Source organism: Manis javanica, chromosome 10, assembly GCF_040802235.1.
Source record: "Manis javanica isolate MJ-LG chromosome 10, MJ_LKY, whole genome shotgun sequence".
Classification (NCBI taxonomy): domain Eukaryota; kingdom Metazoa; phylum Chordata; class Mammalia; order Pholidota; family Manidae; genus Manis; species Manis javanica.
Window position 1 is genome coordinate 45,698,550 of NC_133165.1, and position 18,513 is coordinate 45,717,062.

At 42.1% G+C, this 18,513-nt stretch overlaps 1 protein-coding gene across 1 annotated transcript; it reads left to right on the forward strand.

Annotated features, from left to right (window-relative positions):
• The first annotated feature begins 5,388 nt into the window (after positions 1–5,388).
• ZG16 (zymogen granule protein 16) lies at positions 5,389–7,825 on the forward strand. Its single transcript, XM_017672106.3, has 4 exons — positions 5,389–5,413; positions 6,337–6,398; positions 6,582–6,714; positions 7,403–7,825. Exons 2-4 carry the CDS (start codon positions 6,344–6,346, stop codon positions 7,716–7,718), a joined length of 504 nt encoding a protein of 167 aa, XP_017527595.1. The 5' UTR covers positions 5,389–5,413; positions 6,337–6,343; the 3' UTR covers positions 7,719–7,825.
• Positions 7,826–18,513: the final 10,688 nt, after the last annotated feature.

An 18,513-nucleotide genomic window follows, 5' to 3' on the forward strand; every position in this document is an offset into this window, starting at 1 on the left:
AGGGAGCTGGAGCACCTAAAGATCATGAAAGCTCCCAACATGCTGGGCAGAGTGCACCCAGACAATTTTGTCTACCTGTCCTTTCTTCTGAGCAATAAGCTCTGTGCAATCCTTGCCCTTTTAGTAGCCCTCTTGCTTTTAGGAAGTCTCTCAGACTGCCCGCCTTTCTTTTGTCCCACAGCAGCTGGATATGGATCCCTGCTTTCCACAAGTGGCTGGAATCTCAGTCTCTGCAGGAATTCTGCCTGTCTTAGCATTCCAACCCCCAAATCATGAGAGTACCATGCAAGCACCATGAAATGTAGGTTTGTGCTCCCAGAGCAGATGTCCAGAGTTAGGTTTTCAGCAGTCCCAGGCCTCCACTCCTTCCCTGCTCCATTTCTCTTCCTCCCGCCAGTGAACTGGGGTGGGGGAAGGGCTTGGGTTCCCCCAGGCCACTGCTTTTGTACATTACCCTGTTCCATGAGGTTTATTCTTTTCTCCAGGTGTATGCAGTTTAGCGCAGTCCTCTTTCCTGTTGCTCTTTCAGGATTAATTGTATTATATGCGGTTTTAGGAGGAAGCCTGTGTCTCACCTCTCATGCCACCATCTTTAATCTCTGTTTGTCTACTTATTTTTTTAGATGAATTCTTCCTGACACAAAGAATGAGTGCATCCTTGTGACATCATTCCATGGTGCCCACTTTGATAGCTTATCCAGCATATATGAACGGTGGATGTGGCTAACTTGGACAATTCAGGTGGAGACTTCATCCCTTTGATCATTATATTGTTGTGTGCTCTGGAGAGTGACTATTCTTTCAGAGGAGGAAAATGAATAAAAGAAACAAAGTAAAAATTAACTAAACAAAGAAAAAAGTTGCAGTTGATCAAGCATTTCAGTAAGATGTGTGCAGGCTGAAAAGGAAATTAAAGCCAGGTTCCCAAGGGACTTTAACATCAGTGTCCAGACCAGTCTACACAAAATTCTTTTTCAAGATGTGTTTGGCAAGATGTTCAGGATCTGAACTGAAGCTAACCCCTAAAATAAAGCTAACTGCAGAGGAGAAAGATAATGGCTGCCCAGATCAATTGTATCTGAGAGACTGAAAAGAAAGGCCATGTGTGGTGAAAATCTGGAGGAGAAGAGAATAAATATTTACTCAGGATCTGACATGTGCCACACCTATGCCAGAAAGTTGACAAAAATTGGTTGGTCTCTATCTCCAACTTACATGTGAAGAACCTGAAGTTCAATAGGTCATGAAGCGAATAGGGGCTGGAACAAGACTTTAAGTCATGTCTCTCAGAAGACAACATCCTGTAGGTGAATTATTGGTACACTACTGTAGGTTTCTGACTTCAAAAATGACTAACTCATTTCGCAATATATATACATATGTCAAATCATTACATTGTATACCTGAAACTAATACAATGTTATATGTCAATTCCATTTCAATTTAAAAAATGATTAACAATGTATACTTACCTGCCCTGAGTCTGGGTCTCCAGAGCCACTCTAGTTACTGCCCTAGAGGTGTCCTAATCCACTGCTAGCCTGACAGTTTCTAACTAAGAGTGTTGATATATAAAGAACCTTACCCTTTGCCGAGAGGAAGAGTTTAATTTTTAAAGGATTTTGTTTTTTTCTAAACTGCAGTTCACAATAGGAAATAATATTTTATATTTTGACCAAGTACACACAGTATAGAGTATTTAACTGAAACAGTATTTTAGGAAATAATATTAGCCTTTTTTACATGAAATGCTCTCTGATTTTCTTTTCTATCCTACTTTTAAATATGCTGGTCTAGAGCTATTAAATTAATTTCATGGCCCAGTAGCAGGTTAAAACCTACAGTTTGCAAAACACTATCATTGAGGCTTTTGGTTGACTTGGAGACCTATTTTCCTCATATTACAAATGCAGAAATAAGAGGCTCCAGGGAATGAAGTGACTTAAGTTCACACAGCTAAGTGTTGGATGGAGGACCTCACCCCAGAATTCTGTCTTTATGTCCAGTATTCTTCGGAATACAGTTTCTCCAGAGAAATCGCAAATAAGAAACTAAAGAAAACCCAAATGCAGCCCTGTGAGAAGAGACACAGATGCGTGAGAAGACGAAGGAGGGGCATTTATGGGCAGCCTCCCAGCAGCCTAGGCATTTGTCAGGTCCTTATGGGTTGCCTGCTCTGTGCCAGGTGGGGTGCAGGAGCTGAGATTCAGGATGGATAAGATGCAGTCCCTGCCTTGGAATGGGCTCCAGCTTTAGAAGAGCAGGCTGGCATGTAAACAGATAAATTGCAGTGCAGGGTAATTAGGACCATACATCATGTAAGAAACACAGCTGGAGGCCGGAGAAAGGAGCAATGAATTCTGTTTGAAGTGGAGGGGCTAGGAAGAAAAGAGACCTGGACAATGTGAGGTAAGTCTCTGGGGTGGGTGCAGAGAGGTGGTGGTGGGTCCAGGGAGGCTGTGGTGGGTGCAGGGGAGTGGAGTGGTGGATGCAGGGGGGTGTAGTGGGTGCAGGGGGTGTGGTGGATGCAAGGGGAGGCAGTGGACTTGAGGATGGGCTGATGTCTTTTTTTTTTTAAGCTTTGATTGATATACACTCTTATGAAGGTTTCACATGAAAAAACAATGCGGTTACTACATTCACCCACATTATCAAGTCCCTACCCATACCCCAATGCAGTCACTGTCCATCAATGCAGCAAGTTGGATGGGCTGATGTCTTAAGGGGGGCAGGAGGATAGCATTTTAGGCAGCTGAAGCAGGTCAACAAACTGTAGGGTACTGTAGAGGCTGGTCTGTGAGGCTGGGGATAGGAGGGGAGGAAGTGGAGGGGCTGTCTTTGCAACTTACTGAAGTCACTTCTCACTAGATTTTAGTTTATGCATTGGAACAGCGACAGGTGAACAGAAAAGCAATATTCACATTTGTTTTGCAGTAAAACCCTTTGTTCAAATGAACTGCCATGGAGTCCCAGTGTGTAAATGAGGAGGTAGAGAACTTTTTTTTTCCTTAACAGGAAGCAGACGTGTCATTGTTTAGAAATATATTTTGAAAGATCCTTGATGGGGTGAAGGAGCAGATTCTCATCCTTAGAATTTGCGCCAAGACCTTGAGAAGAGGATGAGCTGCTTTGTTAGAGAGACGGAGTAGCTCTCAAGCCATCCAGACCGGGAGGGCAGAGGCGCCAGAGAAACGGGAAAGGTTCACACACTCCTGCTACCTCTCGCCCAGCCCCAAGCCCATTCTCCACAGAATCCAGAGCAAATAAGCCTTTGAACAGGCAGAACCCTTCACTGGCTTCCCTAATTCCCAGAAAGACTCCAAAGCCCTGACCTGGCATCCTAGGCCCTGCACCATCTGCCCACAGGCTGCAGCTCCCACGGCTTCCTTCACAGCACAGTCTGACGCCTTGCTGTTTCTAATTCATCCCACACACCTTCCACTCAGGGCTGCCTGAGCCCTCTGCCTGGCACTCTTCACCCAGGTATCTGAGTCTCCATCATTCAGTCAGGTCTCGTGGCAGATGCTACGGAGCAGAACCATCTACTCTCACTGCGGGCTTACTGCCTCAGAGTAAGTTACTGCTCTGCGCCAACGCGGAGGCGCATCGCCTGCCTCTCCTGCTGGACTGGAGGTCCCCAGACGTGGGGTTTGACTCTTCCTCCTCCTTGCAGCTCCCCAGCATCTAGAACGGTGCCTCCAATGTAGAGATGCTCTATAACCGTCTGTTGAGTGAGTTGCTTTGCCAGGGTGGCAGAGGAGGTAAGCTGCTTGGCAGTAGTGGAAAGCTCGATGGCTTTGGACTTTAACTGCCTCAGGGTCTGGGGCCAGTAGGCCCTCAGCCAGCCCCTGGGTGAAATGTGGGACAGTTCAGACAGGAGCTAATGAGGAGAAGCAGAGGTGCCCCTTGGTCCTCCTTCCTTCTGGCAAACCCCAGATGTCCCTTCATTAGCTAGCTGATTGCCTTCCTTGTCTCTGAGATCCACAGAGGATGCACGCTGAGACCGAACCCCCGCCCCACTCCCCCACACACAAGAGGGAAGGCATCTCTTGCCGTCTGAGAGAGGACTGAGGTCTGCTGTGGGGAACACAGGGACCAGTGTGTCAGCATGAAAGAGACTGTGGTTTCTTCATGTGTGGGGTCAGTGTGTCAGTGAACCTTTGACAAGTGTGTGAGCCTCTGTTCTGAAGGTCCTAGAGGTATCTGACATGGAAATGGGAGGGCCTTCCTCCAAGGTGTTCACCTGGGACCTCTCTGACCTGCCATCTTAGCTTTCTGTGTTTGGTGACACACTGTGTAATAGGCTCTTAATAAGGAAGAGGAGGGATAAAAGAAAGAGAGTGCTTTGGAGAGATGGAGAGACAAAGAAGAGAAGAGGCAGAGGGAAAAAGGCACAGAGGGGATATAAAGAAAAAACCTCAGAGAAGGAGCTGCAGGGGAAAGATCAAGACAGAAAGGGAAAGATGAATCCTGGAAGAGAAGGGCCTACAAAGGGAAGAAATGGATGACATCAGCCCTGGCAAGTTTCAGACCCACAGGAAGAAGTGATAGTCCTGTGTATGCTACAGCCCCAGGGGGATTCAGCCATTGTGCCCAGGAGTCCTGAGGATTCTGAGCCCAGAACTGCCCCTGGGAGAGGACTTACTACTCTCCTACTGCCTCAGCTTCCCACTTGCCTGCTGGACTGACTCTGTCTGTTCCCAAGAGGGGGGATCAGTGTCCACCTGCAGCCCCATGTCACCCTTCTCAGAGAGAAAAGGTCCCAGAAGAGTCTGTGGATTGACGATGGAGAGCTGAAAAAAAGCAAGTACAGCAAAATATTAACCACGGTAAAACCTACATGGTGGGCATATGGGTGTTCACTGTACAATTCTTCATATTTCCTATATGTTCGAATTTTTTTCATACAAACTATCGGGAGAGAGAAAAAAATATCTGGCAAATAATTGGCACTCCTAAGTATAAGGTGTAGGAAGTGTAACCCTTTTCTAGGATAATCAATATTTTAAATACATGGAGACGGCAGTGGTTATCCCGAAAGATGACAGATTGTAGGTGAGAGCATCTGAGAATCCAAATAGGGGAGGAGAACCCTAGACCACACCCAGAGGTGATTCATAATTTTACCCACCCAAAGCTGCTGGTCCCTCGGTTGGTGACCTTTTCTCAAGATTATTCTGCCTCCCCTGAGATCTAGGCCTTGGCCCAGAGCAGACCCCACTCTGCCACCTGTAACCCTTGGGGAGGGGCAGTGATAACATGTTCCACACTCTGCCTGACAACTGACCCTAAGAGGTTGATCATGTTTGCTCAGGAGGTGAGGTTCACACAATTAAAAGGAGGGGCAGGGCTTGGACCTGGTATAAAAGTGCTGGAAGTTTCTGGGGAGTTACTTTGCACCTGAAACTGACAGGTGAGGGGTGACAGAGGCATGGGTTTAGGGGTGACAGGTATGCCTGGATTTACATTTGGGGGAATTCAAGCTGAGCTGCAGAATAACTTGCCTGGATTGAGTGGCAGGGGAGACTAGATGTCAGCAAACAGGAGCATCGGGATCTGAGCTAGTCTTGGGATAAAGCTATCTCGGTCTCAGCTGAAGGACTGGGGACACCTGGGGGGCTCAGGGGAATGGATATAGCTAGATTTGTGTTACTGGAGAAAGAATTGTGACAAATATACCAGGTGCCTGGGATCTACTATCTTGAGATGGTCCCAAGTCCTGGACCTTCTCAGTCTGTCCTGCTTCCCCAAGGACTGCTGGGACACTGGTCTCTTCCATTACCACATTCACTCCTCGGGTGGCACAGAGACACACCTCTAAAATGCTCCTTTCCTTTTGATCTGAAACCAAGGCAAAGTTAATTAAAAATTTATGCTATGCCCCTGATGCCCCGCAAACTGGGCTAGTCTGCCACAGGCTGGCTTTAGTTAGGTCTTGCTCCACTCCTGGTTTGGTAAGCTCGACCATCTCTAAGATTTGGGGGTCTCCTCCACTTCTGTAGAAAACTCCTTTCCTGCTTTGCACCAGCAGGGAATAGGGCTTAACAGAGCTCAGTCCAGACAGAGGACTGGGACTGATCCAGTTTGAGGTAGAAGCAGAGGGTTGCCACAGCCAGACCAGAGAAAGGCAGAGGGGGTAAGGACACAGAAGATAGCATCTGTGAGGAACAGACTGGAGACTGTGAATAATCCTTTCTAAGCCCAAGGCTGGGTTGGTTAGGTCTGGTTTGACAGACCAAGAAGCCTGAGCCTCAACTGGAGGTCAGGGATGCCTGGGTAAGCGAAGTTCAGAAGAAAAAGGGTAAACCTGCACTTTCTCCTTTCTTCCCCCTCCAGCCTGAGAATGTTGACCATTGCTCTTCTTGCCCTTTTGTGTGCATCAGCCTCTGCCAGTGCCAGTAAGTGAGAAGCCAGGAGCCTGGTGTTAGAGTCATGGGAAGGCAGCTGCCTGCATTGCTGACAGCCAAGGTTTCAGAGGATGGCTTGGGATGGTGGGAAGTGAATTGTAGGAGAAATGGGGTGGTGGGGAGAAACTGAGCTCTCAGGGGATTTCTCCCTTCAATTGGTCCTTTCCCCTCCAGTTCAGGCTAGGTCATCCTCCTACAATGGGGAATATGGTGGTGGTGGAGGAGAGCGATTCTCCCATTCTGGCAACCAGATGGATGGCCCCATCACCGCCATCCGTATCCGAGTCAACAGATACTACATTGTAGGGTAAGTTTCTGTGGTTTGGGAACCCTCTAGGATCCTACTGAATCGGGAAATTCTCTGTCACTTTGGGTCACACATGTTTCCACCAACAAGCCCCAGAGATAACATCATATGTGAAAGTTGTCAGAGACCTGGATTTGAGACCTGTGCTGCTGCTACTCCTACAACCCAACACGTGCCCTTGGGTCAGCCATATACCATGACTCTCAGGAGCCTGGAAGTTGCCATTTAACCATCTCCCAAGATTCGGATCCCTTCTGGCACCCTCCAGATGCATAAGGCTTTTGCAAAATTTGTGTCCTTCTGATCCTAGATCTGCATCCTTGGACAGCACGGACAAGTCCCTTCCCTCATGGGAGCCATTCAGATGTTTGAAAAATCCCTTTGCTTCTTTCAAGTGGGTGTGGGGGCACAGTGGGAGTCTAGACTTCATGTTCAAGCTATATCACTTGCTGTCTGGGACATTCTGGTTAAGTTGTTTCCCGCTGTGAGCCTATTTGTCAACAAAGTGAGTTGAAGTTCCCTGCATGACCTTCAGGGGCTCACCCAACCCTCACATACCGTGGGACTAGCAGGAGACTTGTCATCCCTGTTGCTGGCATGGAGGTCTCACCATCTAGGCCAAAGGGGGGTCTGAATTCTGATCACCATGCTCAGTGCCTCCCTTCTTCCCTCCTCACACTGCCCCCAGGCTCCAGGTGCGCTATGGCAAGGTGTGGAGCGACTATGTGGGTGGCACCCAGGGAGACCTGGAGGAGATCTTCCTGCACCCTGGAGAATCCGTGATCCAGGTGTCTGGCAAGTACAAGTACTACCTGAGGAAGCTGGTTTTCGTGACTGACAAGGGCCGCTACCTGCCCTTTGGGAAAGACACAGGCACAAGTTTCAATGCTGTCCCCTTGTACCCCAACACGGTGCTCCGATTCATCAGTGGCCGAGCGGGCTCCCTCATCAATGCCATCGGCCTGCACTGGGACGTCTACCCCAGTGACTGCAGCAGCTGCTGAGCCCCGCCTCCTCAACAGGGCACTGCCGTGAGGGTGTGACAGCCCCCTTACCACTAACCCCACATGGCTCAGTACAAAAAAATAAAAGAATGTGGCTAAAGCTAGTATGTATGTGGGTGTCTGCAGCTTGGATCCGCTTCCTGACTCTAGGTATGGATGTGCAAATCTCATTTCTAGCTATCTGTTGGACATCACTCTGGGGAATAGTGGGAGGAAGAGGGAGAGAGGTGTAAAGTCCTGAGCTTTGCTCCCTAATTTATCAAGAGCTGATAAGATATTGGCTTGCACTAACTTTTTTTTCCAAGGATAGGTCCTATGAGTATTTACACAAACTGGAGTTTTGAGGCTCAGGGTAAGGCTGAGTTGGGGCTTATCTCCAAAACCCAAGATGTTCCACTCTCCAGCCTTTTTCTCCCTCCCCTTGAGATAGTGCCTCTCCACCAACATGCTGTCACCCTACTCTCTCGACCTTGATCCACCTGCTATATGTAGATGGCTTGAGCCATTGTCCTTTGTTCTTTCCCAGAATCCATCTGACTCCTGAAGTGTAGCCTAAGTTTGTGCCAATTATCTGCCAATTACCCCAGCCTAGTTCCTCCCCATCTTTACCCATAAGCCCTGGTGTCCTTGCTAGTTCTCTCAGAATTGGAGTTCTTTCCTTAGGAAGCCACCACCTCCTCAACAGCTTCTACTCTGTCAATACCATCATCAACAAAGGGCATTCCGAGGAAGGACGATTTCCGCTGTCAGTTTCCATGAACATAAGGGGTTGGCTAGTGTTCAGGGAAAGCATTAGAATGACTGGATAGATTCATCAAGGATATAAAATTGCTTTGAAATAGTTCTTTGAACTCTAGTCCCCAGTCCTAAAATTTTGACCTTTTCTTTTTTTTTTTTTTTTTTTGGTGGTAGCAGTGGCATGGGGGGAATTACTCATTGCTCCCAAAAGATTTATTCATATCACAGGGAATGCAAGAGTCGTGTTTCTTCCCAATTGGACAAAGATAATAGCATGTACATGTAATTTTATTTTAAAAATTAGCACAATAGAGACAAAATCATAACTAGCATGTTTTTATGACAATTCCTTTATTTCAATCAATTCCATTGAATGGCATATTGTTACTATAATTAATTTTTTGTTGAGGTATAAACCACATAACATCAAATTCAGCCTTTTTCAGTATGCCATTTCAGTGGCTTTTATAATGATAGATTGTGCATCCATCACCAATCTAATTCCAGAATGCTTTCATCACCTCAAAAAGAAACCTATACCTGTTAAGTAGTCACCTCAATTCTCCTCCCTCCCAGCCCCTGGGAATCACTCCTTTCTCTCTCTATGAATTTGCCTGTTCTGGCCATTTCATATAGATGGAATCATACAATAATGTGGCCTTTTGTGTCTAACTTCTTCCACTTAACATAATGTTTTTAAGGTTCATCCATGTTGTAGAATGCAGGAGTACTTAAGTCCTTTTTATGGCTGACTCTGGTAGACTTTTGATAAATCAGATACCTGGGCACCTTTAGGACAATCTTTAAGCCAGTGGTTTTCACTACCCATGCACAGTGAAGCATCGCCACACCTAAGAGGCAGCCACAGCAGAAGTGGGCTAAGTGATGTCACCCCTGGCTTTTGTCTAGTCCACATATTGGGCTTTTGCAGAAGATTTTGTTTAAAGAAATATTTTCTTTCTTTAAAAAATGAAGTTTTAAAATTGCCAAATTGAACTATTCACACATTTATAAACATTCCCTGGTAAGTGCCAGGAATATCCTCTAGCCAAATGGTTTTATTGGTACTATAATAAAGGTGTGTTTTGTAGAAAACTAAAGTTGCCCAAAGAAGGGGCAACTTTCTCTGGAGATGTCAAGGAAGATTTTGTGAAGGAAGGTGTGTACATATATGTGTGAATGTGTGTGTATGTGGGGAGCAGTACTGGGCTCAGTGCCCAGCTTATGCAGAAATATGAAGATATGAAAATTACAAGTTGTTCAGTATAAAAAATGCAAAGTACAATTGGGCAAAAGATGAAGCCTCATGGAAAGGCAGGCACCATGAATGTTCTGCTAAACTATTTAAACTTTATCTTAGAGGCTACAGGAAGCCACTGAACCAAAATCTTGCCCAGGAGATTGATAAGATTTATGAGAAAATCATTTTTCTGACATAAGTGGGGAAAATGGAGTGAAGGTACAGCAGGACAAGATAAGAAAATAGTTAAGAAACTAAGTCTAGATCAGAAATGATGAATGTCTGTATAAAGGCAATAACATGAGGAAGAGAGCAAAGGGAAGAATTTGAGAGATTTCAAGGGGAAGGTAGACTCAGAAGAACTTGATAACTGAAATGCGTGGGGTAGTAAAGGAAGGGAGTCTAGAAGTATTATCATGTCTGTAGCATGGGCAACTAGGAAGAGAGGATTATCTCTGAGTTGGGGACTTCACAAGGAAACATTAACTAGTTTTTGGACCCGAGGAATTTTGTGTTGTATTTGTGGTATATCCTGGTTGAGATACAACATTTGGCAGAGGGATATTTGGGAATAAAGCTTTGATGTAGGTTTGAGGTAAGGCTTAGATCCAGGACTCAGCAGCACATAGACAATGAAGTTGAAGTGATGGGCATAGACATCACCCAGGAAAACTATGGCTATATTGGGTAATACTAACTTTTGATGGTTGCTCCAAAGAAGAGGAATCAGTTAAAGAAATAGAAAAAGCAATCATCTGGGAAGTAAAGGGGATCAGGAGGGATACACTCAAAGGAAAGACAGAAATTTAAGTCAATAAAAGGATGGCTTCAGTTTCCTTGACTTTGGCAATCAGAAGGTCATTAATTACTTTGACAAAGTTTCAGTAGATTTTGGGAAAGCTGGAGCCGGGATCCAACTGATTGAGGAATGAATGGAAAGTGAGGAAATACAGGCAGCAAGAGTTGATATTTCAAGATGTTTGATAGCCAGAAAATAAGCTAGTAAATCATAGTTATGGAAGAATGAATGTAAGGAAGGAGGGTTTTGTTTTTCTTTTTCTAGACAAGAGAAATATGAACATGTTTTTATGATGAAAAGAAGGAGTAGAGGAAGAAGGTGAGATTCAGGAAAGAAGAGATAATTGATGGAAGAAGGTCTGAGAAGAGTATGGGGAGGACTTTTTTCAGAGTAGGAAACTTTAAGAAAGAAAGGAAGAAAATAAAGATGAGTGAAGGTATAGGTTAGTTTGTATGGAAAGTAGGGAGGGAATTAATACCTAACCTTTACTTGTTCAGTTACATGAGTAAAGAAAGTTACTTGCTGTATCAGTCAGAGTCTACCACAGAAAGAACCAGTAGGAGATATACATACACACAGAAAGATTTATTGAAAAGAATTGGCTATGCAACCATGGAAGCTACTGAGACAAATCTGAAATCTGTAGGGCAGGTTGGCAGCCTGGAAACCCTAGGCAGAAGGGGGTGCTGCAGTCAATAGGTGGAATTTCTTCCTCAGGGAAACATGTTTTGGTCTTTTTTCCCTTCTGCAAATTAATTTATTAGGTAATTGAAATTTATACTTTTAGTAACTTCATTTTCTTTTCTAAAATATTTCTTCCAGTTTTAGTGACATATAGGCAACAAAGTTGTAAGGTATTTAAAATGTACAATGTGGTGATTTGATATATGTATACATTGCAAAAGAATTTCCACAGTCAAGTTTAACACATCCACCATCTCACATAGTTAAATAAAAAACAATTTTTTTTTTTGGTGAAAATGCTTAAGATCTACTCTCTTAGCAAATTTCATTTATGCAATTCAGTACTATCAACAACAGTCATCATGCTATGCATTAGATCCTCAGAACTTAACTTCTAGCCAAAAGTCTGTATCAAAATCTGTCCATTTCCCATACCTTCTAGCTCATGTCAATCACCATTCTACTGTTTCCTTTAATGAGTTCAACCTTTAATTTTCGATTCCACTTACCAATGATACCATGAAGTATTGGTTTTGTTCTTCAAACCTTTCAACTGAATGGATGAGGCCTACCCAAATTATCCAGGATAATGTTGTTTACTAAAGTCAAATGATTGTAATTGGAATTACATCTACAAAGTATTTTTTAAAAAATTTTATTAAGGTATTATTGATACACACTCTTATGAAGGTTACACATGAAAAAATAATGTGTGTGTTCCATCAGTGCAGTAAGATGCCACAGATTCACTGTTTGCCTTCTCTCTGCTACACTGTTTTCCCTGTGATTCCCCACACCATGTGTACTAAACATAATACCCCTCAATCCCCATCTCCTTCCCTCCCCACCCGCCCTTCCACAACCCTCCCCTTTGGTAACCACTAGTCCCTTCTTGGAGTCTGTGAGTCTGCTGCTATTTTGTTCCTTCAGTCTTGCTTCGTTGTTATGCTCCACAAATGAGGGAAATCATTTAGCACTTTTCTTTCTCTGTCTGGCTTATTTTACTAAGCTTAATATCCTCCAGCTCCATACATGTTGTTGCAAATGGTAGGATTTGTTTCTCTCTTATGGCTGAATAGTATTCCATTGTGTATATGTACCACCTCTTCTTTATCCATTCATCTACTGATGGACACTTAGGTTGCTTCCATATCTTGGCTATTGTAAAAAATGCTGCGATAAACACAGGGGTGCACATGTCTTTTTGAATCTGAGAAGTTGTATTCTTTGGGTAAATTCCAAGGAGTGGGATTCCTGGGTCAAATGGCATTTCTATTTTTAGTGTTCTGAGGAACCTCCATATTGCTTTCCACAAAGGTCGAACTAGCTTACATTCCCACCAGCAGTGTAGGAGGGTTCCCCTTTCTCTGCATCCTCACCAGCATTTGTTGTTCTTAGTCTTTTCGATGCTGGCCATCCTTAGGGTTGTGAGGTGATATCTCATTGTGGTTTTAATTTGTATTTTCCTGATGATTAGTGATGTGGAGCATCTTTTCATGTGTCTGTTGGCCATCTGAATTTCTTCTTTGGAGAATTGTCTCTTCATATCCTCTGCCCATTTGTTAATTGGCTTATTTGCTTTTGGGTGTTGAGGCATGTAAGTTCTTTATGTATTATGGATGTTAACCCCTTGTCAGATATGTCATTTACAAATATATTCTCCCATAATGTAGGATGCCATTTTGTTCTGTTAATGGTTTCCTTTGCCACACAGAAACTTTTTAGTTTGATGGAGTCCCATGAGTTCATTTTTGCTTTTGTTTCCCTTTCTTGAGGAGATGAGTTCAGGAAGAAGTTGATCATGCTTATATTCAGGATATTTTTGTCTATGTTGTATTCTGTGAGCTTTATGGTTTCATGAGTTACATTTAGGTCTTTGGTCCATTTCGAGTTTACTTTTGTGTATGGGGTTAAACAATAATCCACTTCCATTCTCTTGCATGTAGCTGTCCAGTTTTGCCAACACCAGCTGTTGAAGAGGCTGTCATTTCCCCATTGTATGTACATGGCTCCTTTATCATATATTAATTGACCGCATATGGTTGGGTTTATATCAGGGCTCTCTAGTCTGTTCCATTGATCTATGGGTCTGTTCTTGTGCCAGTACCAAATTGTCTTGATTACTGTGGTTTTGTAGTAGAGCTTGAAGTTGGGAAGGGAGATACCCCCTGCTTTATTCTTCCTTCTCAAGATTGCTCTGGCTATTTTGGGTCTTTTGTTGTTCCATATGAATTTTAGAATGACTTTCCCTAGTTTGTTGAAGAATGTTGTTGGTATTTTTATAGGGATTGCATTAAATCTGTAGATTGCTTTAGGCAGAATGGCCATTTTGACAATATTAATTTTCCTATTCATGAGCATGGGATGTGTTCCGATTTACTGGTATATGTCTCTCATGAGTGTCTTGTAGTTTACAGAGAATAGGCCTTTCACTTCCTTGGTTAGGTTTATTCCTAGGTATTTTATTCTTTTTGATGCAATTGTGAATGGAATTGTTTACCTGATTTCTCTCTCTGCTAGTTCATTGTTAGTGTATAGGAATGCCAGATTTCTGCATATTAATTTTGTATCCTGCAACTTTGCTGAATTCAGATATTAGATCTAGTAGTTTTGGAGTGGATTCTTTAGGGTTTTTTATGTACAATACCATGTCACTTGCAAGCAGGAACAGTTTAAGTTCTTCCTTGCCAATTTGGATGCCTTTTATTTCTTTGTGTGTCTGATTGCTGCAGCAAGGACCTCCAGGACTATGTTGAATAGAAGTTGGGAAAGTGGGCATCCTTGTCTTATTCCCGATCTTAAATGAAAAGCTTTCAGCTTCTTGCTGTTGAGTATAATGTTGGCTGTTGGTTTGTCATATATGGCCTTTATTATGTTGAGGTACTTGTTCTCTATACTGATTTTGTTGAGAGTTTTTATCAGGAATGGATGTTGAATTTTGTTGAATGCTTTTTTTTCTGCTCTAATTTATTTATTTATTTATTTATTTATTTATTTTTAATTCATTTTGTTATCATTAATCTACAATTACATGAAGAACATTATGTTTACTAGACTCCCCCTTCACAAAGACCCCCCACAAACCCCATTATAGTCACTGTCCATCAGTGTAGTAAGATGCTGTAAAATCACTGCATGTCTTCTCTGTGTTGGACAGCCCACTCTATGTCCCCTCAAATTATACATGCTAATCGTAAGGCCCCCTTTATTTTCCCTGCCCTTATCCCTCCCTTCCCACACACCCTCCCCAGTCCCTTTTCCTTTGGTAACTGTTAGTCCATTCTTGGGTTCTGTGATTCTGCTGCTGTTTTATCCCTTCAGTTTTTCTCTGTTCTTATACACCACATATTAGTGAAATCATTTGGTACTTGTCTTTCTCCACCTGGCTTATTTCACTGAGCATAATACCCTCTACCTCCATCCATGTTGTTGCAAATGGTTGGATTTGTCTTTTTCTTATGGCTGAATAATATTCCATTGTGCATATGTATCACATCTTTTTATCCATTCATCTACTGATGGACACTTAGGTTGCTTCCATTTCTTGGCTATTGTAAATAGTGCTGCAATAAACATATGGGTGCATCTGTCTTTTTCAAACTGGGCTGCTGCACTCTTAGGGAAAATTCCTAGAAGAGGAATTCCTGGGTCAAATGGTATTTCTATTTTGAGCTTTTTTGAGGAATCTCCATACTGCCTTCCACAATGGTTGAACTAATTTACATTCCCACCAGCAGTGTACAAGGGTTCCCCTTTCTCCACATCCTCGCCAACATTTGTTGTTTGTCTTTTGGATGGTGGCAATCCTTAACTGGTGTGAGGTGATACCTCATTGTGGTTTTAATTTGCATTTCTCTGATGACTAGTGATGTGGAGTATCTTTTCATGTGTCTGTTGGCCATCTGAATTTCTTCTTTGGAGAACTGTCTGTTCAGCTCCTCTGCCCATTTTTTAGTTGGATTATTTGCTTTTTTGTTTGTTGAGGTGCATGAGCTCTTTATATATTTTGGATGTCAACCCTTTATCAGATCTCTCATTTATAAATATATTCTCCCATACTGTAGGGTACCTTTTTGTTCTATTGATGGTGTCGTTTGCTGTACAGAAGCTTTTCAGCTTGATATAGTCCCAGTTGTTCATTTTTGCTTTTGATTCCCTTGCCCAGGGAGATATGTTCATGAAGAAGTTGCTCATGTTTATGTCTAAGAGATTTTTGCCTATGTTTTTTTCTAAGACTTTTATGGTTTTTCATGACTTACATTCAGGTCTTTGATCCATTTCAAATTTACTTTTGTGTATGGGGTTAGACAGTGATCCAGTTTCATTCTCTTACATGTAGCTGTCCAGTTTTGCCAGCACCATCTGTTGAAGAGCCTGTCATTTCCCCATTGTATGCCCATAGCTCCTTCATCATATATTAATTGACCATGTATCTTTGGCTGAATGTCTGGAGTCTCTATTCTATTCCACTAGTCTGTGGCCCAGTTCCTGAGCCAGTACCAAACTGTCTTGATTACTGTGGCTTTGTAGTAGAGCTTGAAGTTGGGGAGCAAGATTCCCCCCTCCCCAGTTTATTATTCCTTCTCAGGATTGCTTTGGGTATTTGGGGTCTTGCTCTTTCTATATGAATTTTAAAACTATTTGTTCCAGTTCATTGAAGAATGCTGTTGGTAATTTGATAGGGATTGCATCGAATCTATATATTGCTTTGGACAGGATGGCCATTATGACAATATGAATTCTTCCTAGCCAAGAGCATGGGATGAGTTTTCATTTTAGTGTCCTCTTTAATTTCTCTTAAGAGTGTCTTATAGTTTTCAGGGTATAGGTTTTTCACTTCCTTGGTTAGGTTTATTCCTAAGTTTTTTATTCTTTTTGATGCAATTGTGAATGGAATTGTTTTCCTGATTTCTCTTTCTATTAGTTCATTGTTAGTGTATAGGAAAGCCACAGATTTCTGTGTGTTAATTTTGTATCCTGCAACTTTGTTGAATTCCAATGTTAGTTCTAGTAGTTTTGGTGTGGAGTCTTTAGGGTTTTTTATGTACAATATCATGTCATCTTCAAATAGTGGCAGTTTAACTTCTTCTTTACCAATCTGGATTCCTTTTATTTCTTTGTTTTGTAAATTTGCCATGGCTAGGACCTCCAGTACTATGTTGAATAACAGTGGGGAGAGTGGGCATCCCTGTCTTGTCCCCCATCTCAGAGGAAAAGCTTTCAGCTTCTCACTGTTCAGTATGACCTTGGCTGTAGGTTTATCATATATGGCCTTTATTATGTTGAGGTACTTGCCCTCTATAACCACTTTGTTGAGAGTTTTTATCATGAATGGATGCTGAATTTTGTCAAATGCTTTTTCAGCATCTATGGAGATGATCATGTGGTTTTTATCCTTCTTTTTGTTGATGTGGTGGATGATGTTGATGGATTTTCTAATGTTGTACCATCCTTGCATCCCTGGGATGAATCCCACCTGGTCATGGTGTATGATCCTTTTGATGTATTTTTGAATTCGGTTTGCTAATATTTTGTTGAGTATTTTTGCATCTACGTTCATCAGGGATATTGGTCTGTAATTTTCTTTTTTGGTGGGGTCTTTGCCTGGTTTTGGTATTAGGGTGATGTTGGCTTCATAGAATGAGTTTGGGAGTATTCCCTTCTCTTCTATTTTTTGGAAAACTTTAAGGAGAATGGGTGTTATGTCTTCTCTGTATGTCTGATAAAATTCCGAGGTAAATCCATCTGGCCTGGGGGTTTTGTTCTTGGGTAGTGTTTTGATTACCACTTCAATTTCTTTGCTGGTAATTGGTTTGTTTAGATTTTGTGTTTCTTCCTTGGGTCAGTCTTGGAAGGTTATACTTTCTAGGAAGTTGTCTATTTCTTCTAGGTTTTCCAGCTTGTACGCATATAGGTTTTCATAGTATTCTCTAATAATTCTTTGTATTTCTGTGGGGTCCGTCATGATGATTCCTTTCTCGTTTCTGATTCTGTTGATTTCTGTTAATTCTGTTTTCCTCTTGATAAGTCTGGCTGGAGACTTATCCATTTTGTTTATTTTCTCAAAGATCCAGCTCTTGTTTTCATTGATTTTTTCTATTGTTTTATTCTTCTCAATTTTATTTATTTCTTCTCTGATCTTTATTATGTCCCTCTTTCTCCTGACTTTAGGGTTCATTTCTTTTTCTTTTTCCAATTTCAATAATTGTGACATTAGACTATTCATTTGGGATTGTTCTTTCTTCTTTAAATATGCCTGGATTGCTATGTACTTTCCTCTTAAGACTGCTTTTGCTGCATCCCACAGAAGTTGGGGCTTTGTGTTGTTGTCATTTGATTCCATATATTGCTTGATCTCTATTTTAATTTGGTCATTGATCCATTGATTATTACGGAGCATGTTGTTATGCCTTTTTGCTTTCTTTGTACAATTTATTTCTACTTTTATACCTAGTATGTGGTCTATTCTGGAGAATGTTCCATGTGCACTTGAGAAGAATGCGTATCCTGTTGCTTTTGGGTGTAGAGTTCTATAGATGTCTATTAGGTCCATCTGCTCTAGTGTGTTGTTCAGTGCCTCTGTGTCCTTACTTATTTTCTGTCTGGTGGATCTGTCCTTTGGAGTGAGTGGTGTGTTGAAGTCTCCTAAAATGAATGCATTGCATTCTATTTCCCCCTTTAGTTCTGTTAGTATTTGTTTCACATATGCTGGTGCTCCTGTGTTGGGTGCATATATATTTATAATGGTTATATCCTCTTGTTGGACTGATCCCATTATCATTATGTAATGTCCTTCTTTATCTCTTGTGACTTTCTTTGTTTTGAAGTCTATTTTGTCTGATATTAGTACTGCAACACCTGCTGTTTTCTCCCTGTTGTTTGCATGAAATATCTTTTTCCATCCCTTGACTTTTAGTCTGTGCATGTCTTTGGGTTTGAGGTGAGTCTCTTGTAAGCAGCATATAGATGGATCTTGTATTTTTATACATTCAGTGACTCTATGGCTTTTGATTTGTGCATTCAGTCCATTTACATTGAGGGTGATTATTGATAGGTATGTACTTATTGCCATTTCAGACTTTAGATTAGTGCTTACCAAAGGTTCCAGGTTACTTTCCTTACTATCTAAGTGTCTAACTTAAGTTACTTTGTATGCTGTTACAAACACAATCTAAAGGTTCTTTTCTATTTCTCCTCCTTTTTCTTCCTCCTTCATTGTTTATATATTAGGTATCAAATTCTATACCTTTTGTCTATCCCTTGATTGACTTTGAGGATAGTTAATTTAATTTTTCATTTGCTTAGTAATTAGCTGTTCTACTTTCTTTACTGTG